This window comes from Zalophus californianus, chromosome 6, assembly GCF_009762305.2.
Source record: "Zalophus californianus isolate mZalCal1 chromosome 6, mZalCal1.pri.v2, whole genome shotgun sequence".
In the NCBI taxonomy this organism is placed as follows: Eukaryota; Metazoa; Chordata; class Mammalia; order Carnivora; family Otariidae; genus Zalophus; species Zalophus californianus.
Window position 1 is genome coordinate 30380192 of NC_045600.1, and position 24936 is coordinate 30405127.

Genomic DNA, 24936 nt, shown 5'->3' on the forward strand with positions numbered 1-24936 from the left:
ACCCAGCATCTAGAATAGATCCTGATCCACTGTACCTGCTCAGTAAATGTCTGTGGAATAGGGAGCACATTGCTCCCTATTGGGAGAATGAATGAGTGGCTGAGCTGGTGGATATGAGTTTGAGTGAACGGTCCAGGTAATGCAGGCTCTAAGAAATGGGAGGTGACCAGAGAAGTCAGAGCATGCTTCCTGGAAGATGCTGAGTTCAGCACCAAGAGTATCCATTCATATTCTGTCTCGCCAGCTGGAGTGTGAGGTCCTCACAAGTAGGGATTCCATCTTCTTATCTACATCCCTGGCATCCAGCACAAACTGTGGCACATAACTCGGAATTCAATATGTATTTATTGAGTAAGCAGAGAGAGCTGGCTTCTGGATTGGAAAAAACCCCAAAGAATTCCATATTCTATTTGAAAAGAGGTGCCCCAGCTCCCTGGAACGCAGACCCCAGGCAAATGCGTGGACTGTTTATGCTCCTCATTTCAGGTCCTGCCCCACGCCCGGCCCCGCCAGCCAGGACAGCTGTGCGTCACGACGGGGAGGCCTCCGGAGCTGCCAGAGGGGACTGACGGTAAGAAAACAGCAATTGCCACCTTACCTGTTGGCTGTCGGGTCCTTGCCTCCTTCAGGTAGTAGAGGGCTTTGTCGTAGTCTCCAAGGTGGTAGAAGGCCACACCAGACCGGTAAAGGGCCTTGAAGTTCTCTCCTTCCTTCTTTAGAACTTTGAGGCAATACTCCTTGACTCGCTCGTAGTTTACCAGCTCAGCCTGGAGCAGGCAGGCTATGGAGGAAGGGAGAGAGAAGGGAGAAGGCCATGACACAGCAGACTCTGAATGTCTCTCTTTGGTTCTTCCTCCCTGCCCAGAAAAGGTGGAATTGTGTTGGGGTTTTATGCTGGGTTGTATTGCCATGGGATTTGTCATCAAATAACCTAGGGTTCTAGGACCCACTTTCATCACCAGCAAGCTGTGTCACCTTGAGTAAGTTACTTAGCCTTGAATTGTGTCCCCTCCAAAGAGATATGTTGGAGTCCTAACTCCTAGTGCATCAGAATGTGACCTTATTTGGAAGTAGGATCTTTACGAAAAGGTAATCAAGTTAAAGTAAGGTCGTTGGAATGGGTCCTAATACAGTATGTCTGGTGTCTTTATAAAAACACACACAATAGGGACGCCTGGGTGGCTCCGTCAGTTAAGCCTCTGCCTTTGGCTCAGGTCATGATCTCGGGGTCCCGGGATAGGGCTTGTGACCTGGAATTGGGCCTGTGTCATTGTGCTCTGCGCTCAGGGGGGAGTCTGCTTCCCCCTCTCCCTCTGTTCCTCCCGATTGCTCTTGCTTGCTTGCTCTCCCTTTCTCAAATGAATAAATTAAAAAAATTTTTTTTTAATTAAAAAAAAATGCCACTATAGACTGAATGTTTTTGTTTTCCAAAAAATTCATGTGTTGAAAACCAATCCCCAGTGTGATGGTATTTGGAGGTGGGGTCTTTGGGAGGTGACTAGGTCATGAGGGCTGAACCCTCATGATTGGGATTAGTGCTCTTATAAGAGAGACCTTAGCGAGCTCCCTTCCCCTTCTGCCATGAGGACATGGCAAGAAGACAGCTGTCTCTGAACCAGGAAGCAGACTCTCACCAAACACTGAATCTACTACCTTGACCGTGGACTTCCCAGCCTTCAGAACTGTGAGAAATAAATTGTGTTGTTTGAGCCACCTAGTCTATGCTATTGGTATAGCAGCCCAAACGGACAAACACAAACAGGAAGCTTGGACACAGAGACAGAAGCACAGAGGTGAGACGATGTGAAGAAACACAGGAAAAAGATGGCCATCTATAAGCCAAGGAACGCCTGAGGCCCCCACAAGGTAAAAGAGAAGCATGGAACAGATTCTCCCTCACAGGCCTCCAAAGGAACCAAGTCTGCCAACACCTCCATCTTGGACTCCTGCTTTCCAGAACTATGAGACAATAAATTTCTATTGTTCAAGCCACCAGTTTATGAGACTTGTGTTGCGGCAGCCCTAGGAATAAGCTACAAGAGGCACTGACAAAGCTAACTGTGGCTAACACTTGTCAAGTGCTCACCTGGTGCAGGATGCTCACGTCATTGCTTTACTTGTATTCCCCAACATAACCCTCAGAATACCATGATGTAGGGCCGACTGTTATTCCCATTTTACAGGTGAGGAAACTGAGGCCCAGAAAGATTAGGTCATTTCCCAAGGGCACACAACATGACAGAGGCAAGGCTGGGATTTATTTATTTATTTATTTATAAAAGATTATTTATTTATTTGTCAGAGAGAGAGAGAGAAAGCGCAAGCAGGGGGGACAGGCAGAGGGAGAAACAGGCTCCCTGCTAAGCAGGGAGCCCTATATGGGGCTCGGTCATGACCTGAGCCGAAGGCATACGCCTAACCAACTGAGCAACCCAGGTCTTCCAAGGCTGGGATTTAAATCAAAGCTGCCTGGCTCCAGTGCCCAGGTTCTTTGTCGCGTTGTTGAGGGGATTCATAAAATAATGGCCATAAAGTATTTAACACAGGGCTTGGCACAGAGTAAGTTACGCCCAGTGTCATTTAATATTATTATCATTCTTTTCAACCTTCGCACACCCCTGCAGTGACAACTGCCTCTGACTTTCCTCAAGTTCTCATTCATGCAAGTTTGTCTTTGCATTTCCTGGGAGTAGGGGCCTTCTGATGGGCCAGTGCCCAGCTCGTAGAGAGCACACCTCATGACCTGTGAGGCCCCGTGTTCCAGGCAAGAGGAAGCTGGGGCTGGCAGGTGTCTGTGGTGAGGCCCCTTCCTATTTTCTATCAGCCTTCTCTGAGTGAACCATCACTCCTTGAAGCTTCCTCTCACCAGCCATCTGCTGCAGGGCCAGAGCCAGGGCCAGGAAGCTCGCGAGACCCTGGAGAGTGATGCCCCCTTTCTTTCCTTGTGTGCCCAGTGGCCTCCCTGCCTCACCCAGCTCCCCACCCTGCTGGGCTGCCTCCCCCTCCATGCGATCATGCAAATGTTTAGTAGGCACTGAGTGAAGATTGAGTTATGCGTTGGAGGGATTACCAGAAAGGGGGACGGGGAGGGGCAGGGAAAGGCACCTCTCTGCTTCTTCCAAGTGAATAAAAAGAGACGTAGGAGGCAAGGGTACCTGGGTGGTTCAGTTGGTTAAGCGTCTGCCTTTGGCTCAGGTCATGATCCCGGGGTCCTGGGATGGAGCCCCGCATCGGACTCCCTGCTCAGCGGGAAGCCTGCTTCTCCCTCTCCCCCTCCCCCTGCTCATGCTCCCTTGCCCTCTCTCTCAAATAAATAAAATCTTAAAAAGAGAGAGAGAGAGAGAGAGAGATGTAGGAGGCAAAAGCGCTCTTCCCACCAAGACCAGACTGGGTGGTGGGGGAGAAGGCTGATGGCTGCTCCTTGTGCTCAGATTCCTCCCGCATGGGAGGAACCGCTGTGTCTCTGGGATAGAGGCGAGTCACTGATTTAAATCTTCGGAGGTCTAACTTCAGCTGTTTTGATCCCTTAAATAACTTCCCAGGGATAAGAATTGCTGATTAGGAGATCAGATCTTTCATTGGACATTTTGCGGCGGGGGCCGGGGCGGGGGGAGGAATACCCACCCACATCCTTCTTGCCGACTAAGGGGGAGGTGAACCACACAGTCTCTGAAGTTAAAGATGTGAGAACCAGGAAGTGGAAAAGAATCACCCCAGATCTAGAAACTGACCCATCAGGTTTCACAGGCCCCAGGGCAGAAAGCCAAACAGGGAGACCAAAGTGAGGGGCTGCTACCCCCCTTAGGTGTGGGTGGCTGTGGTCACAGAAAACCATGTGCTGGCAGCCGGGTGTCCATCCAGCTGAGGTGACGCCACCTGTCCTCTCCTCCCTCAGCTATGGGGACCCCTCCCCACCCCCCAAGCTGTTGGAGCCCACCCTGGTGCTCACACAGCTCTGTGGACAGGGAGGGCTTTCTGTCGAGAGGTTCCTGTGCATGGACCTCACTGGCTACCTGTGTGGGGCTTGGCTCCAACACCTGCTCCCAGAGCTAAAGGATTTCCTGTCTGGGCTCCCACATGCCTCATCTGGTGTCCTTTCTGCCCAGGCAGGGCAAGCCACTTCCTGTCCATCTTCAGACAGACACTTCTGTTGGCTGACCTGAGCAGTGTAGGAAATGGGCCTTTGTCTCTTTTAAAAACAGCTTTTGAACGCCTAAAACGAGGGTGGGGTGGTGAGAAAAGGAAGCAAGAAGGCCTGGAAATGGAAACAGATCCTCCTCCCCCCAGGGGAGAAGGAAGGATAGCCATCAAATTCTGGGAATCCTTCATTGAAAATGTTTCGAATTCCCCAGTGGCTCCAGATCCAGTGGGAACTGTGATACTTGGCCGTGGACCAGGTTTCAGACCCCGTGGGAGGTGGCGCCAGGCAGGTTACAGGGTGTGGGGGCCCCTGCTGGCACAACAGGTGGAGCCCAGGAAGACGGAGAAATCTAGAGTCAGCTTGGGTCCAAAGGGGCTGCCGTCCTAAAGGCTGGGCCAGGGTGGAACCCAGGCAAGAAACCTGGGGTGTCAGCCAGAGCTCTTAAGGGGAGTCTGGGGTGGAGGGGGTAATTGTCTGGAAGGCTACCCACAGCCCTAACTATAGGTGATTTTTTAGGCACCCCTGTAGTTTGGGTGGGGAGCTATTTTGGGGTTCACATAACAAGCCCAAGGGAGAGGTAAGATGGGATGTTTGTAGGCACATCCTTAGAGTGGAGAAAGTTCAGAAGGAGAGGTTGACCAGCAGTCTCAAGATGTTCCTTCCGCATCCCTATGCCCACCACGCAGGGCCTGTGGGCTGCAGTCGCATCATCCCAGTGCCCTTGCTTCCTCTCCATGGTTAATCCCTTGCCCTGGGTCAGAGGGGGTGCTCGGTGCCTTACGTACACTATGTCTTTTCATCTTCATGGTAACTGTGAAACAGGTTCTATTTAGATGCTTCTTTTTTAGACGATGAAACCCATTCCAGAGAAATTAAGTCACCTGCTCAAAGTCACTCAACTAGGAGGTGGTAGAATTATGATATCCACCCACTTCTGCCAGGATCTCCAGACTTGTGCTCTTGGCCATGGGTTTCTGTGGGTCTGTGTTTGAAGCCTTCCAAAACCCATGTAACCCCCAGTAAAAGCCACATCGCCTGTGTAAACTACCTTTCTCTGTGTTCCAGGGTCAACAAGGCAAAAAGCAATGCCTAACTTCACTGGGCACTGTTCAGGGTGCTGGGATCAGTGGTGAACCAAACACTCCATTCCACCCTGGAACTAATGAGCTGGTGGGGAAGGCAGACGTTCCATTGTCTTGAGTACTCCCATGTGCCAAGACTGAGAAGAAAGGAAGAGAGGGAGCACACTGAGGGGGAGGGGCCCTCAACCAATATAAAGTATCATGGGAGGGCTTCATGGAAGAAGTGGTATTTAAGCGGGGCTCTGAAGACTGAGTGTTTCTCAACCTTAGCACTATAAATATTTTAGGCTGGATAACTTTGTCATAGGGGGATGCCCTGTGCATTGTATGATGTTTAGCAACATCCCTGACTTCTACCCACTAGATGCCAGTTGTGACAATCAAAAATACGTCTCCACATATTGCAAAATGTCCTAGGGGGGTGGGGGAGGTAAAATCCTCCCTGTTTGAGAACGAGTGATCTAGGTGGAAAGGAGAAAACGCTTTCTAGGCAGAACCAACAGAGAAAGAGATCGAGAGGGGTGGAAGGGGGAGATTGAATTATTTGAGGAGTTTTGAGGAACTGTGCCTAGCTGGAGCAGAGAGACTGAAGGGTAGGGTTAAAAGGAGGGAAGCTGGAAAAGCAAGAGGAAACCCGGACACCTAGACCCTTCTGGTCCATGTTGAGGATCTGGGACTTTATTCTTAGTCACGCTGGGATGATGAAATGGTTTGACTAGGTTGATTCAAGTGGAGGCAGAAAGGGGAGAAGGATCAGTTTAAGAGGCATCTAGGAGACAGAACTGACTAGCATTAGGGAACCTCTGAAATATTTTCCCTCTGCTGTTATATTCATGTGGTTAGAGCCCTTCATCCAGGAGGGCTTAGACTGCCATTTTGGATTCACTGATGATTCAGAAATTTCTTCCACGTTGTTGTAACCTGGTCTGTATTTGAATTAAGGTTTATAATATGACAGTCTATGTGCTCTGCTATGTGGAATGGATCAATATTTTAAAGAGTACTGGGCTGGGAATCAGAGAGCTAGGTTCTAGTCCCACCTTTGCCACTAGCCAACAGTATGAGAATCACTTTCCCTTACTGGGCCTCAGTTTCCTCTCTGTAAAAGGAGGGACCCTCACTTGGCTGATAACCTCTACTCTCCATTTCAATCTAACAGCCTATGAATAAAAATGTTGTCCACTTGATAGAAGGATGACACTGTTTCACTGGTTTCTCTTCAAAAGAAACTCTGTTCTCCCTACTACTTATGGTGAGGCATTTTCTGTTGGGGATGACACTCAGAACTTGTAGGGCAGTGATCAAAAGGGCTTCTGTAAGACAACTTTCCATCTACAAGGAGGCTTTTTTTTTTTGCATAGAGACTGGGTTATGCAGTCTTCCCAAGGCCAGGCTCTGGGGCAAGATCTTCCCTTAAGGGAGTAAGCTCTGCCTCTGTCAGTCAGTTTCAGCAGAGGAGGCCGAGAACTCGGGAAGGCAGGTCTCATGCTGGATGGAGAGGGAGCTTGTTCCTGTCTGTGGCCTCGACTCTGGGTATATCTTTGGATTCAAAGATGCAGTCATTTGGTGCCAGAAGGGGTATGAAGTGGGGAGACATGTCCACAGTGGACATGAGAAGATGGGAAGAAAAAGGAAGCCCTTTTGAGAGAAATGTTATTAACCTTCTGGTCTCTGGGTCTTCTGACGTGTTTAAGCAAATGCTACAGCTAAGCCATGGAGGATTCAGACAAGCTTCTAGTCATGGCGGGGAAGAAGTACTACAAGAGAAAAGCCTTCCCCAAGCCAACGGTGGTGACAGAAGTGGTGGTAAATTTGGGGGACAAGAAGTGGGCTGTCAATGTCCAGCCATCCTTGCACATGGAGATTCCTCTTCCATGGTCAACCTTGGGTGGTTAGGGTATGTATGGTTTTATAAGATGAGCTGACAGGCTTTCTTAGCTCCGCAAAGGGGTCTGTGGTAGGAAAAAGTTAGAGAATCGGCAACTGAAAGAACCCCACTGCACAGTCATGCGCTCAGGACAGTGGAAATCCTACGTTGGATGTTCCCCAAAGCAAGCACACTGAGACCTCAGGCCAAAACACGTCAGGTTCTACTGGCTCTGGCACCTGTGCTGTTTTTGTTTCTCCTGCTGCGCACAGGGCATAGTGACTGCCTAGGCGAAGTGCCACTCGCTGGCATGAGATGAAAGGAAGCTGGACAAAGGGGGAAGAACTTCTTACAACTGGATTGGCTATAGTTGGCCCTTACCAGCTGCCCAGAAGGGAAGCACGGGCGGGGTGGGAGGGAAGGAAGGCAGAACTGGGACCAGGAGTGAGGAGAAGGAGTTCGCCTCCCTTTATGGGTTGAATTGTGTCCTCCCCAAAAGACATGTTGATGTCGTCATCTTCAGTATCTTAGAATTTGATCCTATTTGTTTTTTGTTTTTTTTTTTAAAGATTTTATTTATTTATTTGAGAGAGAGAGAATGAGAGATAGAGAGCACGAGAAGGAAGAGGGTCAGAGGGAGAAGCAGACTTCCTGCTGAGCAGGGAGCCCGATGTGGGACTCGATCCCAGGACTCCAGGATCATGACCTGAGCCGAAGGCAGTCGCTTAACCAACTGAGCCACCCAGGCGCCCCGAATTTGATCCTATTTGGAGAAAGGGTCTTTGCAGAGGTCATGAAGTCAACACGAGGTCACTAGAATGGGCCCTAAATTCAATACAGCTGGTGTCTTTATAAAAAGGAGAAATTGGGACACAGAGACAGACACACACACATAGGAAAGACGGTGTGAAAAGACACAGGTCGAAGGCGGCCATCTACAAGCCAAGGAACCCCAGGCCACCAGAAGCTAGGAGAGAGGCATGGAATAGACTCCCCTCACCCCATAGCTCACAGAAGGAACCAACCGTCCCCATACCTTGACCTTGGACTCCTAGCCTCCAGAACCGCGACAACAGATTGCTAGCATTTTAAGGCACGGTTTGCGGTGCTTTATTACGGCAACCTTAGGAAACCCACACACCTTGCTGGTCATTCCTTTGAGAGGTGGGCTTGGGAAGTGGCTGTCACATTACTGGGGAAAAACTTTCCCAAAGGGGACAAAATTATTTGGTTTTCAGATTTATTTTAAGGGGCAATGGCATAGTAGTAAAGCAGAAGGAGTTTGGATCTGGACAGAGGTGACACTGGGAATATTTAACCACTGGGACAGGTCATAGCCAACCGGAGAGGCATGTGGTATTGTGCCAGCTCTGGGGTGTCCTGGCGGAACATCAATCGCTGGATCTGGAGATACAGTCCTGGGCTGCAGTCCAGGCCCTTGGGCATGTCACTTAATCTCCCTCGGCCTTACTCTTCTCGTGTATTAAATGAAGATAATAATACCTATTTTGTGGGAACTCTTGTGATGATAAAATGAGATAATTAAAGTATGTTATATGTTTCACACAGTGCTGGGCACAGAAAGGGGTTCTCATAAATGCTAGCTCTTTAGGAAGCCATTTGTCAAATATGGTTTCCCCAGCAACACATACATTCACCAGAGAAAATTTCCATTTTGCGTCCTCCACACAGTATATGACACATACACAGAGCTAAAGCTTGATTTAAAGCAAATTTTCAAGAATAGGTCAGAGACATTGTGGAGGGTGATTTAGAGGGTCTTGCTGTGGCAGAGCAATGGGAATGTGACCCGGGCAGTGAAATGATAGCGATTTTACTTCTGAGGCTCCATGTCCAGGACTGCAATGACCCACTCCCTTCCACCTTTCCATGAAAGCGCTGATTTTCTCCTCTATGTACACAAATGCTTGCATTTGGAGTTCTGAAAACAACTCTCTTCTTTTGATTTCTCATTTTTGTTTCATGGTCAAGGGTGTACACAAACTCACACTTGCTCCGAGTGTTTCCCAAACCTAGGTTCGATGCTTGGTTTTACCTACCTGTTTTCCTTTCAAAGATGTGTTTTCTCTATTGGGACCAGGTGGGTAGAGGCAGAGAACATTACAAAAGTAGCTTTGCAGCCAGAAAAGGGGGCTTCAAGGAAAGAATGGAGTGGGGCTCGGGGGCCTATCTTCTCACTTACACACGAGCCAGCCTCTGAGTTAACAGGTGGTTCTACCCTCTACCCCTCTACACCAGCAAACGGTAGTGCTGTCTGTGTCTTCTCCCTCGCTGCAAACAGATGAATAGGTTCCACGGTCAGCATCGGGCTGACAGCTTTAAGGATGGGGAGGGGATGGATTCAAAGTAGCTAAGCTCCTCTGGGGTCCTAATAATTCAGGAGAGCTAGGAGCTCTAAACGCCAGCGGTGGCAGGAAAATGAATAGGCCTGGTTCCTGACTCTATAGGGCTTTAGAGAGTCTGGGAGGGAAGAGGGAAGTATTTATAGCAGAGAAGTTGCTGGCCAGTTTCAGTGCCTCTGAGCTAGTTGATTCAAGCCAGACAATGGCCCTGGCATTGGCATTCATGCATGTGTCCTTGGGTTAAAACCTCTGGGTCACCCCTCTGGGTCTCAACTTTCAAGTGCATAAACATAAAGATAATTATGGTTGCTATCTACCTTTTTCCTCAAGGCTTCTGGCAGGACGAAAAATGTCTGACATCTGATGAGAACCCTACAGACAAATGTTTCACATTAAATCACCCGTGGAAACTTGTTTAACGTGGAGATCCTAGACTCCATGCCCAATCTGCGATGCAGATTCCAAAGGGCTAGAGTGGAGCCCATTTTTAAGAAGTCTCCAGGGGACGCCTGCAGGGGGCCTTCACCTCCTGAACTGGTACTTTACATTCTAGCATTTTGGATATATGTTTCTTAAGGACCACGCAGTTGGTTAAACTTTGAGAGCCCAGGACAGCTGTGAGCAGCTCCAGGATTACCCACAAGGCCAAACAGGTCCCAGATGGCCAAGTCCCAGAGCTGGAAAAATCTGCACATGTGGGAAAACAATTGTTCTCAGACAGATGATCGGCTTGTGACATTTTGGGTTTTTCTCTTCTTAGTGATTAGAGACTTCTCCCTGGAGAACAGGAGCCCAGGCCAGGGAAATGGGGAAACAGCAGAAGGCCGAGATGCTCCATGATGAGCTCAAGAGACTCTAGTCCTGTAGACAGTGTTCATCCATCCTTCCAGAAGGGTAATAAGAGTAAGAGCAGATAACTTTTTTTAAGCATGAATGGGCCAAGCGTTATTCTAAGCATTAGCTCATTTCATCTTGATAACAACCTAAGAGGTAGGCTTTAGTATCTCACCCATTTTCTAGATGGGGAAACTGAGGCCTAAGGAAGTTCAGTCACTTGCTCAGGGTCACAAGGTGATGAAGTGTTAGGGTCGGGATTTGAACCTGAGCCATCTGGAACCTGAGACTGTGCTCCTAAACATTACACACACTGCCCTCCTAGGATGCTCAACTGCCTATAATGCATCTTAACTCATCTCCTTCAATGGACAGATTTAAGGCATGAGTTCTGCTTCTCATGAGGCACAAGTGTGAGGCCCTGACAGTGCAAAACTGTGCTCACTTTACATGTATACTTCTCATCTGGAAGCTTCCCATATAACTCTCTTGGACCCTCTACCCTACCTATTTCTCTACATCAAAGAGGAAAACAAACAAACAAAACCAAGTGCCAGGTTTCCACCAAGGCTTTTTTTTTTTTAAAGTCCTAAAACCACCAGCATCTCCAATTCCATCGAGAGTCTATGGTTATCCTAATAGGGCTGGCATGATATGTCTCGGGTTTCTTCCCGAAACAACCCTTACCTGGGCTTGTGTTTGTAAAACTAACCCCCACAGTATGATTTTTAAACTGAAATTTTTGTTGAGATAACTGTAGATTCACATACAATCCCAAGAAATAATATAAGGAGCTCCCCTGTACCCTTTACCCAGTCTCCCCCAAATGGTAACATCTTATAAAACTATAGTGCAATATATTGACCATATGACCAACACTAATACAATCCACAGATTGATTTTTCCAGCTTTCCTTGTACTTATGTGTGTGTGTGTGTTTGGTTCTATACCATTTTATCATATATACAGATTCCTCCATCTGCCTCCAAAGTTAAGTTACAAAGCAGTTCCATTACCACAAGCATCCCTCCCGTGGGCCCTTTTAGAACTACATCCATGTCCCTCCTGTATCTCCAAATCCTCTTTAACCCCTGACAACCACTAGTCTATTCTCCATTTCTAAAATTTTGTCATTTCAAAGTATTACATAAAGGGAATCATACAGCAGGAAGTCTTTAGGAGCTGGCTTTTTTTCACTCCACATAATCCCCTTGAGATGCATCCAAGTTGTTGCATGGATCAATAGTTTGTTCCTTGTACTGCTGAGTAGTACTCCACAATATGGATGTAACTATTGTCTGACCGTTCACCTGATGAAGGACATCTGGACTGTTCCTGGTTTTTTGGTTATTGTGAACAATGCTGCTATGAACAGTCACAGACAGCTTTCATTTCTATAGGACAAATGCCCAAGAATGCAATTCCTGGGTCATGAGGGAAAACATTCCATCTGTCATCATTTAGCATGGTGTTAGCTTGAGTTGTTTTGTAGATACTCTTTATTAAGATCAGGTAATTTCCTTCTATTTCTAACTTGCTGGGAAATTATTGTTTTTCTAGTACCTGATGGTAATGGTTTCATGTTGGGTGGTCTTTTTCAATGAGGTCAGATCTACAGGTGCAATCATCAAATTGACCCTGTAGTGTTCCAAAGAATAAAATTATTTTTCACAGCCACATACTCAGATCATGCCCATCACTGCAGTTATTCACAAAACATGTCTTCTTTGCCCTTTCAGACAAGAATCTATAGGGCATCTTTTTGTTTTTTAAGTAGACTCCACCATGGAGCCCAACGTGGGGCTCACACCCATGACCTTGAGATCAAGACTTGAGCTGAGATCAAGAGTCAGACATCTAATCGACTGAGTCACCCAGGCGCCCTTCTGTGGGGCATCTTTAAATCCCCACACAGCAAAATGGCATCATTGTGGCTTGCACACATGGTATGCTCAATAAGTAGCAATACCTAACATTTGTATATTGTTTAACAACTCACTTGATCTTCATGATGACTGTGGGAAATAGGTATTATCAGCTCTGCTTCCAGAAAGCTGAGGTTTAAGGAAGTTAAGTGACTTGCTAAGGCCATCTGACTTGTAAGAAAAGAGCCAGGGTTATCTAAACCCAAGTCCCATGTTGGTTCTGCTCCAGCTGAGCTGGTGGTAAAGAGTGGAAACCTGGACTCCATGACCTCTAAAGGTCTTTTCTGAGTCCAAGGCACTGGGAAGCTCTAAGAGCAGGAAGACGGCAGTATCTATTCACACGAGACTTGCTCTGCCTGGTGCCCAGACAAGAGCTCTCCCCGCAACTGATGCCATGGCTCCCACTGGCAGGAGTCGTGTGACTCTGTCTAGTGGACTAAACCTCCTATGATTCCATTCACATTCACTTCTGACCTGCTTTGCCAATCCAGCACATGCTTGCGTTTGAGTCAAACAAACGCTGCCAACGGTTCTGTTTTCTTTGTGTTAGCAACACTGTTTTTGGAGACGTCTACTTTGCTCACCCTTTGAGTTCTTCACGTGGACATCCCCAGCGGCCAAGGGCTGCGTGAACAAGGGATGCTGCATCCCTCTCGCCATGGCCACACAATGTTGGGCAGAGGCTCTTAGTAAACTTATTTGATAAAGATTCATTCATCATGGCCTGTGCCCGGGGCTTTGTGAGGAAAACGGAGAGTGCTGAAAAGATATTGATATCTTCAAGGAGCTGATACTCTTCTTTTTCACCCTTTCTTGGCCAGCACTGAGATGGCAAAGTGGCAGGTGAGAGAGCTAAGGTGAAAAACCCATCAAAAATCCTATACGTTGCAGGCTCATGTTGACAGTCCTTTAAGGGGTATCAGAGTCTGCTCCACAGAGTTGTAACGCCAAAGCCTGAGGTCAGCTCAGGTTGTTGGTGCCTGTCACAGGCCACTGTCCATGAGGGAAGCACCTGGGTGCTCTGGCAGCAGGCTTACAAGTTATCCACCCCCCCGACCCCTGGTGGTCTCCTAACTCTCCCTCTTGACCTCATTATGGTAGATGCAGAGAGGGAAGGGAGTAGTAGGAGGAAAGTAGGGCAGGATTACTGCTTAGTAGAGTCTACATTAACACCCCTTTCTTGGGTTGCAAGTGGAATTTGGCGGGGCCAGCGGGGCCATTGGGAATGTGATGATGAGTACACATCCAGCAACAGAAGAAACCCATTGTCCGAAATTAGCTTTATCTTGCTGGCTCTGGCCAAGCAAGACACATGTTCCTGCTTATTGGCAGGAATTCTGAGCCAGGATGAGGGGAAATCTCAGAAGCCAAAATCCCATCCTGTTCTCTTTTTGGACTTTAAAGAACGCTGTCTCCGGTCTGATCATCTCTCCAGCCACCCTTTCGTGACCCAGCAACATTTCTCCTATTCCTATGGCCTTTCCCACCATCCTTCCATGGCACCAGTGCAAACATCACGTCACCAGATATTTTGGGGGGTAAGTTAGTTACCAGGCACACCTGTAACAGAAAGAGCACTTTTGTGGCCTCCCTGTGGCAGCACCATGGGTAATAGCCAAGTGTTGGAAATAACCAAAATATCCACCAGGAGGAGATTGCTTAAATAAATAATGGGACACAGGTACAATGGAACATGACACAGACATTGAAATCATGCCGAAGAAAAATACTTAGTGACATTGAAAAAATGTTTTTAGCGGAAGATATTGGTGGAAAAATAAAGACGGTAAACGTTTGTGCAGTACAACCTGAATCTTGTGAAAAATAAATGTGTGTTTATATCAGGATGAAGAATTGTAATAGGAGGTATCATAGATTCCCTTAGGGAAGAAATTATCCCTTTTTAAAGAATACCCTCATCAGCTGCTCTGGTGGGTAAGCTGAAACTTTGAGAGCAGTTGGAGGCAAACAAGGTAGAAAAAAAGATGAGCAAACTGCTCTGTGTTTGAAATGACCCGAATTTGAGAGTGGAAGAGCTTGAGAGACAGAGAAGGGCTGGAGGGGGAGAAAAGAGTCTGAGAAGCATGGTAGGTTGTTGGAACCTGCCAAAAAAAGTTCAGCGGTCAATAAGAAAATCCTGGTAGTCTGCCAGCCAAATGAGTTTTAAGAAAAAGAATTTTGAATATTCAGTTTTTGAGATGTAAACTCCTTGTGTATCCCATAACCTTCAGGAACTCTACAGCCCCAAGTGGTGGTACCAGGGGGTGTGAAAGGTAAGGGGCAACAAGGGGAAGCAGAAGGCCCCCCCCGCGGCCCCCCCGGGGGGAGAGTGAGTGGCATCCTGAGGGGACCAGGGAAGGAGACCAGGGGGTCCCGGCGGTGGCCCCAGCACAAAGGACCCAAACTCCTTGTTTCCCAAATAAACTAGGGAAAGGTAGACCTTGAAGTGAGCTAGCTGATACACGTTTATACGAACACAGAAGAAAGACTGGAAGGAAATAAATCCAAACAGGAAAGAGTTGGCTGGATGGCTGGATGACAAGTGAGTTTTAGTTTCTCCTTTGAATTTCTTTTATTTGCAATATCTTCTACAGTTACAATGTCTTACTTCTGAAATTAGAAGACTGTGTTAAAAATCCCCTCCGCCCATTATGTCTTCAAAGAGAGCAGGGGTGGGACTTGGCATCAGAGGTGCAGAGAAGGCTGAAGCGTCTCCTGAGCATTAAGTACAGCCTGTTCCCGGGGCCCCTGCCTTGGGAAGACCTGGAGACCTGAGAGGGCCCTGGGCATGGTGGCAAAGGTGCACCTGCAAGGGTGAGTTTACAAGGAGGGTCCAAGGGACACACCTACTGGTGCTTTCGCTCTCAAGATGCCCCGGCGAGCCCAAGGCTTTCCTCATCTGACGCCAGGGAGGAAGCACAGGAAGTTGGCACCACCAGCGTGCACACAACAGGGCAGACGGGGCAGGCACGAGGCTGCCAGCCTCAACGGCCTCTCCCTTGGATGTCTCCCTCTCACAGAGGCCTTGCCTTCCTCCATTGCCCCTTCGCACCAGGTAGTTTGCTTGCTTGTGAGGCTCCCTAGGGAACCCAACTGAACACGCCAGGTAGGAAGCACCCACACTGAAGGCCGTTGGGTTATACCTTGCTCACCTCCCCTGCCCTAGAGCCACTGACCATTCTTCTGTTTGCTCCCTTGCTCCCCATATTCCCTCATAACCTCCTCTGCTGGGTCCTCCTTCCTCCCCTCTCACATACTTCCCTGTCTTAGTACCTCCTGGCGTGGGAGTCAGATTTACATAAACCATCACTTATGAAGTGTCTGTTGTGTGCCAGGCCCTGTGCTAGGCATGTGTGCATGTATCCTTTCATGTCCATCACCATCACAGTCCTGTGTGGTGCGTATTATTACTCCCATCCTTTAATGGAAACACGCTCCGAGAGATCAGGACCTGTCCAAGGTTGATGGCGGAGTCATTGGGAAGTCAGGATTCAAACCGACATCTGCTTATGCTAAGTAAATTCTCTCCCATTAGGGCCACATTGCCCTGCAGGTTTTCTGCCTTTCTGTTCCTCTGTGCGCTCTTTCTTCCCTCCCATCCCCATTGGCAAACACAGGGGGACACCCCTTCTCACTATCTAGGTGTCAGGGACGAGTCCACACACGTTCCCGATGACCCTCCACAGGGTCTCCACAGCCTGAGGGTGCAGGCCCATTCGAGCGACGAGCTTAGTTCTGACTCAGGGTGAGCAGTAGGCCCAGAATCACATCCCAAAATGCTTGGATCTGGCCCAGACTCCTGAGGGATCTTTAGCTTTGGGCCAAGGGTGGCAACTGTCTGAGACACTATAACTTAGCCAGCACCTGTTGCCTGTAACTTTTGGCTTTGACAATCTTTCTTTCTTTCTTCTTTCTTTCTTTTCTTCTTTCTTTCTTTCTTTCTTTCTTTCTTTCTTTCTTTCTTTCTTTCTTTCTTTCTTTCTTTCTTTCTTTCTTTCTTTCTTTCTTTCTCTTTCTCTCTTTCTTTCTTTCTTTTCTTTTTCTCTTTCTTTCTTTCCTTTCTTTCTTCTTTCTTTCTTTCTTTCTTTTTCTCTTTCTTTTTCTTTCTTCCTTCCTTCCTCCTTCCTTCCTTCTTTCTTTCTTCTTTCTTTCTATCTTTCTTTCTTTCTTTTTCTTTTTCTTTCTTTCTTTCCTCTTTCTTTCAAGATTTATTTATTTATTTTTAGAGAGAGAGTGAGGGGAGGGGCAGAGGGAGAGAGAGAATCTCAAGCAGACTCTGCAGTGAGCATGGAGCCCGATGGGCTCAATCTTACAACCCTGAGATCACGACCTGAGCCGAAACCAAGAGTCGGACACTTAACCGACTGAGCTGCCAGGAGCCTGGCAGTCTGTTTCTGAAAAATTTTTATTTATTTTTTTATCACCAGGACTTCCTGGCCTAGAATAACTAGGATTGCCATGTCTCTGATGGTGAATGACTGCCTGCTCAAAGTCTGAATTTTGGAATAATCTGGAAAGACCTAGCAGTAATAGGTACTATTTGGTGACATCAATTTAGATTGCAGAGCCCAGATAATATTTTAAATAGGCTTCCAACTCTTGCCCTAGTTTCTTTCAGAGACCCTCTGTCTGACTCTATCATCCTGGGAGGCTGTGAGGTTTTGGTTTACCCCCATATTTGCAAGGGTTGCCTTGGAAATCTTAGTTGGGATGCTTTAACGATTATTTGTCAGCACATACCAGTAAACTAGAATAAAAGAGAGCTTGTTTCTTGTCTCTTTCCTAAATCTGCCTGCTCCCAGAAAGAGAGGCTGGGGGAGCGGGTAGCTAGAAGGCCTTCAAAAGCCTAGACAGTTCAGTCCTTGTGAAAGGACACTTGGAGGGTACGGACCCAACCCCCACTGTTTACATTTGGGGAAACTGAGGCTCAGAGTGATGTGACTTGTCCAAAGTCACAGGGCAAGTTAGCAGCAGACTCTGGACTAGAACCCCAGTTCGCACTACCCCCATGCCATGTTTTGAGGAGAACAGAGAAGGTTTAGATTTGGGCTGTAAGGAGCCATGGCAAGTGTACAGTAAAGATTCAGTGAATAAGTGGGTTTCCTTCCCATGCCCAGGCAGCTGTATTTGAGGTACTGATGGCCAGGATTTCCGAAATTCAGGGGCCAATAAGAATCTGGGGCACTGAGTACACATGCCATCCCTTCCTCAACACCAGAGGCACATTGCTAATGTTCAGGACCCATTTATATCACAAGATCTGACTGAACTCTCTTCCCTGCCTCATTGGTAGATTCAAACTGTCACTAACATGCTACTGAGTCAGAGGGGCATTCTCCTACTGGGGGTTCCATGTTGTCAGGATCTAGTTCTGTGTGTGGATTCGGGTGGTAGGCCCTGCAGAAAGGGGGATGAATCCTACTGTGGGAGAGTAAGAGAAACTGGGGGGCTTGGGATAATTTTGCTTGACATCTTTGGTGTTACTGCCTGACGAGGCTAGACAAGACATAGATAATATCCAGAATGGCACTAAAAATCATGTTTATAAGGTGGGTTTTCTTCAGGAAAGTAAAAAGAAGAAAGCGGAACTACCCATGATTTCTCTAACAGATAACCCTGTCATCATTTTCTTAAAAAATAAAAGCAATCATGCATATAGTTAGAAAAGTCAAATACTACCCAAGATTTAAAATAAAAAACTTAAAAAAAGACATGAAGGAAACTTAAGTGCATATTGCTAAGAAAAAGAAGCCAATCTGAAAAGGCCACATACTGTATGATTCCAACTCCATGACATTCTGGAAAAGGCAAAACTATGGAGACAGTCAAAAGATCAGGGGTTGCAGGGGCTGTGGGGTAGCGTGTAAGGATGAACAGGCAGAGCACAGAGGATTTTTAGGACAGTAAAAACACTCTGTATGGTACCCTAATGGTGGATACATGTTATTATACATTTGTCCAAAGCCATCCAATGCACAGCACCAACAGTGAACTCTAATGTGAACTATGGACTTCGGGTGATTATGATGTATCAGCATAGGTTCATCATTTGTAACAACAGTCCCACTCCGGTGAGGGACGCTGATAATGGGGGAGGCTGTGCACATGTGGGGGCAGGGGCTCTATGAGAAATCTCTGTACTTTCCCCTCCATTTTGCTGTGAAAACTGCCCTACAAACAATAAAGTCTTAATAATTAAAAAAAAAAGTTAAAGTCTCCCTAATTCCTCTGCCTAGTCCCCTTTTCAAGTGAGGTTAACAGCTTCACTTGAATGATTTCAGATGATCTTCTTGACAGAGATACGTTTATGCTACTTTATATCTTTTCTTACCCAGGGAATCCTTAAACACTGTTCTGCATTCTGCCTTTTCATGTAATAACAGCTTTTGGAGACTGGTCTGTATCCACACACACAGAACTACCCCATTCTGTATAATGGCCACACAGTTCAGAAAGAATGGCATGAAGATAATCTTTCTGAAGAGCTGGAAAAGACCTTGGAGATCTTGGAATCCAACCCTCGTCTTTGTAAATAAGAAAGCTGCAGCCCAAAAGAGAAGAGTCCTTGGCCCAAGGCACCAGCGTGTGAAAAACTTGGAGTCCAAGTCCTTGTTCACCAAGTCACGCTTCCATTGTGTTCTCAAAGGTGGGGATGTCAGAAGAGAAGTGGGGAAATCTTAGCCTTCAGAGAACACCCCTAGCATTCTCATTAGATGATTTTTTTTAAAGCACGTGTGTGTGTGTGGACTATGAAGCAACCAGCATTTAGGCGACTGTTTTAGTATGTGTGTTTGAAACAATATGGGAGAGTCAGTGTGGATAGATATTTAATACAAAAACCAGGCATCAAGAGAGTTTTCCTAGTGGATACTATCCAAGTATTGCTTTGATCCTAAAATTGTTAAAATTGGAGGTGAGCATTTTCCTTCATTAGGTAGGTCCTCTATTTTTTTCCTCCTACATATCCCTAGCCACTTAAAATGCTAATTTACACTTCCAAGACTTTATACTTTAGGAAATACACTCACATTGCTCCTTGCCCTCACCCTGTGAGTCAAGCTGTCATGATTACACCCATTTAATAAGAGAGTAAAACCAAGGTCAGGGATGTTGTGAACAGATTAAGTTCCTGTATGGTGAATGTGCCACCAGCGGTCATGTGAGTCCACCTCAGTTAGTGTTCCACTAGACACAGGGCCAGCTGGTCTCTTTGGTGCTGGTTTGGGGGATTCTTTGTTTTTGTTTCTTGACAGATGAGGTTTGGGCCCACAAAGCCAGAACCCAGTACCAGCCAGTCATAAAAACACACACTAAAACACAAATATTACTTTCCAGGATGTGAGGCGAGCAAATGTTCCACACGACCAGAATAATAATGTGTTCAACTTCATTTGGCACTAAAACTGAAACATGTTTTTCAATAATGGTATCACCACTCTCATGACATTAAAACTGACCAGGTCTAGAGTAATGCATTTGGACAATTCCAGATGTTATTCACCTAGTGCGTCATTTTTTCTCATTGTGTCCACAAAGTAATTATTGAGACAGTAATGGCTAAAGTGAATTCCTGCTCTTAACACTTCCACTCAAATTTCTCAGGACCTCCTGACTGTAATTTGCATGCTCTGAAGCGAGGGGGACAGAAAAGAGGAGGAAGTATGGGTGGGGCTCCTGCAGCCTCTAGGCTCACTGGAGATTATGACTCACCAGCTCCTCACACCTCTCTGTCCATACAAATTCAGGTCACCTTCCTAGTGACAAAAGGGAAATTCTGACCTGGTTACAGAATGCAGGACACTTTCCTCTTAACCACCCAGAGTGGCCAAGGAATGGGACTCCTAATCATACAAGGCAGAATCACAGTAAAAGGATGTTTGACCTACAGAGTATAAGACTGGAGGAGGGGCAACTGAGGTGCCCTAAAAATGCCAAGGCTTGTCCTTGTTACAAGGTGATGAGATGTAGTCTATGAGATGAGATGTAGTCCATGTTGCCTCAAAGGGTAGACAGAATATGGATAGATCAGGGGCACCTGTGTGGCTCAGTTGGTTAGGCATCCAACTTTTGATTTCGGCTCAGGTCATGATCTCAGGGTCATGAGATCAAGCCCCATGTGGGGCTCCCCACTCAGCATAGAGTCAGCTTGTCCCTCTCCCTCCCCTTCCCCGACCCCTGTACCTGCCCACTCTCTCTAAAATAAATAAAATAAATAAAATATTTTTAAAAAAGAATATGGATGGATCAATAGAAATTTCAAGGAGGCAAATTTTAGCATTTAAGGAAGAAACTCCTAAAAATGGAGGCTGTGAGGTGAATGGTTAGGACTACAGGCTTTGGAATTATAGAGTGGCGATGAGAAATCCCAGCTTGCTACATAGTGCTATGTGACCACAAGTGAGTGACTTAACTGTTCCAAGCTTAAGTTTTCTGTCTCACAAAGTGAGAGCAAATGAAATTATATATATTAAGTGTATATATTTATATGTATAAATCATATACAATTTTATAAATTCATATACATATATGTATTGTGTGTGTGTATTTTTTTTTTTTTTTAATCAAAGGCGGGGACCTTGTCCTTCATGTTTACTCCTGTATACTCAGGCCCCATGCCCAGGACCTAGCACATATTAAGTGCACAATTAATATTAATGGAATGATTGCATTTATTGGATCTTTAATATGAGACAGCTGCTAGAATAAAGCATTTTCATTCAGTTCTAACACATTCATGAAACATCAACTGGGTGCTAGGAACTGGGCTTGTCATGGTGGTCTTTATTGCCATTATTATTATAATTATTATTATTATAGTTGTTGTTTTGTGGTGGTGGTTGTTAAATGGGTCATTTTAGGTGGTGGTGAGTACCTCTAATGTTGGAAATGCCTAAGCTTATGCTAGATGCCTAGTTGGTAATGTTAACAAGGAAATTCACACACCTGTGTAAAGTTTGAGGTCACATCCAAATCTGAAATGTAATTCTGATTATATAACTCTCGAGACAGCTATTTAGCTCCACTTCTCACTTTTGTTCTTTACACACAGAAACACCATGGAAAGGAAACATTTGCCCCATGAGCTTCCTCCAAGTAAACCTCATCTATGATTTGAGTGTTCTTTGAAAGTCTTTTTGGCAGAAAGGAAGGGAAGATCTGCTTAGATACATTTCAACCTGAGATTCTTCTAAATCAAGTCAACCTTCCTTGGCACTACACATATTGCCTCCTTTTCAGAAATACTTGGGAACGTTGGTTTGGGTCCTACTAGACATGGCATCATTTTATTGCTGATATGAAAATGTATATGTACAAGAGAAAGGTAATGAGCTTTACATTGCTATGAATGATTTCAAGGCCACATGAATACCACCAGGAAGACTAAACTCCTTTCATTTTCAATAGCACTGTCTTTGGATTTTTAAGTCTGATACCACAGTTAGTGCTAGAGGTTTCTGCTATGTGGTTGGACAGGACTAATTATCTTGGTGCAAATGGAAAACTCTGTTCCCAACTGAACCTCTGACTTCCCAAAGTCACCTGGGAATTAGGCACTTGATGATTGGTAGGTTGAAACATTTGGTTTTCATCCTAGATATCTGGAGAAGGCACAGCCTGGGGTAAGGGTAAAAGAGAACAGCTCTAAGAAGAGAAGGTCCCATCTGGAGGTCACTCCCAACTTGCAAAGCTCTGGGAGCAGCTTTTGGCTGCTCTAGATCTTGGCCTTCCTGTCCTCACAGCAGCTGAATCCCCTTGCCTTGGATGGGACACTCCCATGCATTGTGGCTGTAGGGACTCTGCCTGTAAGGCATCCTAAATAGTTTCTGGCCAAGATCCACCCAATTCATTTCCCTTGCAGGTAGACGAAGGACCTTCAGAATCTACTTTAGAAACTCACTCCAAAGTCTACGTTCAGAACGTTCTTTCCTAGAAAGCATCCTACAAGTTTCAATTCTCACATCATTTCTTGGAAAATGATCTTAGAGGCCAGAGATTTATTGGCAAAGGTGTTGCCCAAGGAACAGTCTCAGATCAACAGTGGCTTGGCCAGTCAAGCTCTCTCACCCAGAGGGCAAGCTCTTGACTGAGCATCTTAGCATGAAGCCCCTCTTCTTTCCCCTTCCCCTGACCAATTCTTACCCCTAAAACTTATCTTCTGGCCAGTGGGTTACCAGTTGTCTCTAGTCTTCATCTCCTTTTTACCACTCAGTTCTTGCATTTATAATTCATCCATCTTTATGCTTGGTTCTCTGGTTCCACATCCATTTCTGTTGAGTACCCTTTGTCTTAGAACCTGCCTCAGAGTCTATATCTAATTTTGTCCCCCTTAGATGTATCTACCCGGTCAGCTTCTGGTATCCCATTGAGGGCGACTTCAAGGGTGGGTGGCTTATGCAGTCAGAAGGGCTCTGTATTTGGTTTAATGCTCTGTTATTGTTTCCTTGAAATTTCTAACAATTTTATCTTTGGAGCTGTGTTTTGTAAGTGAAGCCTGATGGGATGACAGAGTGCAAACATGAGCAGAGGAGAGAGGCACAACCATTCTTTGCAGCCCCAGTTGCACATAGCATTCAGGATGCCCCATGAGCACAGAATTCCGGTGGCCCCACAGTGCGTGAGAATTCAGCAAGACCCAGCTTGAGTATAAGGTAAGACTGTCAGGTCTTTAACTAAGTAAGCAGGCAGACATGCTGACAGTCCCAAGAGGCATGCTTCCCATTCAACCCAGAAATTGCTTCAAATACAGAAAGAAAGCAATAAGCACAAATGACCTAAAGCCCCATCATCTCCTTTCTTACTTATGTTTCTACCCGGTACTAGCCAACCGCTTGTGCTGCAAATGATGACGTAGAAGGAAAGAGTAGGGTAAGAGTAGGGAATACTTCCTTTTCCTTTCCTTACTCAGTAGAAAGCCAGACTTGGTGGGAAATGCACACATAAAGAGTGCGTGGAAAGAAATGAAATAAAAACCATTGAGTTTGTTTTGTCAGCATTTCCACTGTTCTAGGAAGAATAAACTACATATGCATGTATAAGCTACAAAATGTGAATTGTGTAATTTACGTGAATTAACATACAAGGTAAGTGCTTTCCTATTTCCATTTAAAACTAGCATCACACAATATAAAGATGAACAGTAAAATTCATGCCAATAATTTAAAATTAAATTTTAATTTTCTTATACTGACATTAAATAGCAAATAAAAGCACCATGTCAAATCGAGAGAGAGAGATCATGAAAGAAAGGAAAAAAGCTTTGTCTTTTAACATCTTTAATGATACTTCCCCCACACACTTTTTGAATAAGGAGCTCCCTATTTTCATTTGCACTGAGCTGCACAAAAATTATGTAGCCCTGGTTCCGTGGCTTTAAGACATGTCCATCCCTGGCCTTTTCCCAGTGTGACCTCTCTAGGCCTTGTCATACCGCTGTCCTGGGGCTTTTTATAGGATCAGTGGATATTATCTGCCCCTTTGGTAAAATAAACAACAACAACAACAAAAAATCCCTTAAATGTAGCTCTATGTAGATGGGGAAATGGGTAAAATGACATGGTAGGGACTTAACCAAAGTCACAGGGTGTGCGAGGGATAGAGGCACAAGCTGATCCTCATCTAGATCCAATGCCACAGCCTGTTGGCACTCATCTACACTGCGGGCATTTGAGTCTTGAATGTCATTTGAAAATACCAACAAAGTCATTACATGTTGCACCCTTTTGATCACACCCAGCTGGGGCCACCACAGCCCCATAGGAACCATGTGGAGCAAAAGGCTCTGCCTTTCAAAAGATGCTGCACAAAACATTCCAAGGCCCCAGGGGAGTCCTGTGTCTTGTCCAAGGTCAACAGGAGTCAATCAACAGGCCAACACATGCTTCCTTCGCAGCTTTAGTAAGGATCAGAGTCCTACATCGCCCCAGGCAGGTCAGAATATCTTTTCAATCACTGTATCAAAGTCATTCAAAATTCTGAAAGAATGGGATGCTTCCCATATATAATTTTTTTTTTCTTAAAGAATAAGACAGGTAAAATCAAGTCCAGGGGTCTTGCAGTACTGGCCAGATCCCTCCTAATCAGGAGGAACTCCAAGCCAGAACAGACCACACCCATGGGCACTTTGACAACTGCCTGCACACGCTTCGTGTGACCCCCTCAAGTCATCCAAATGAATTTTTAGACTAACATCTCTTAGCACATTGCACATTCTAGCTACCCCCTTGCTATTCTCTTGGAGCCTTCCTTGAAGAGTGCCAGGGTCCACCAGACTTAGGTTTTTTCCAGAAGCCCCACAACAGCATTTTGTGAGGTGCCGAGATACCCTTAGCAACATGGCCTAATCCTCCGGGTACTTCTGGGCTAGTCCAAGTTCCTTCCAAATTTCAAACATCTCTTTCTATGGACAGATATAGAAGGACAGGTCTTTGAGAGTGCAAACGTCTTCAGACTGCTCCCACCAGGAACTGGCTGGGCTGCTCAGCCAGCACTGCAGCCTGGATGGAAGGCTCAGGTGCCTTTCTGCCAGAAAGAACGTGCAGCTGTGGTCTCCTTCCTATCAGCAGGTACGAGGGGGACAGGGTATCTTCTGGGCCACACTGCACTGCTCTGGCTCTGACAACAGTAACAGCGATCTTTTCTTCCCTTTCCATCAAGTGGTAATCATAAACACTTAAAAATTTTATGTCGCCCTTTCAAATAATCTTCACGAAAATATTAAAAATGC

At 46.0% G+C, this 24936-nt stretch overlaps 1 protein-coding gene across 1 annotated transcript in view; it reads right to left on the reverse strand.

The window, feature by feature from the left end:
* Positions 1-24936, reverse strand: part of TTC9 (tetratricopeptide repeat domain 9) — a 33418-nt gene that overhangs the window by 5233 nt on the left and 3249 nt on the right. Inside the window, exon 2 of the mRNA XM_027572732.1 lies at positions 599-781. Coding sequence (XP_027428533.1) covers positions 599-781 — 183 coding nt within the window. The remainder of the gene's footprint in view (positions 1-598; positions 782-24936) is intronic.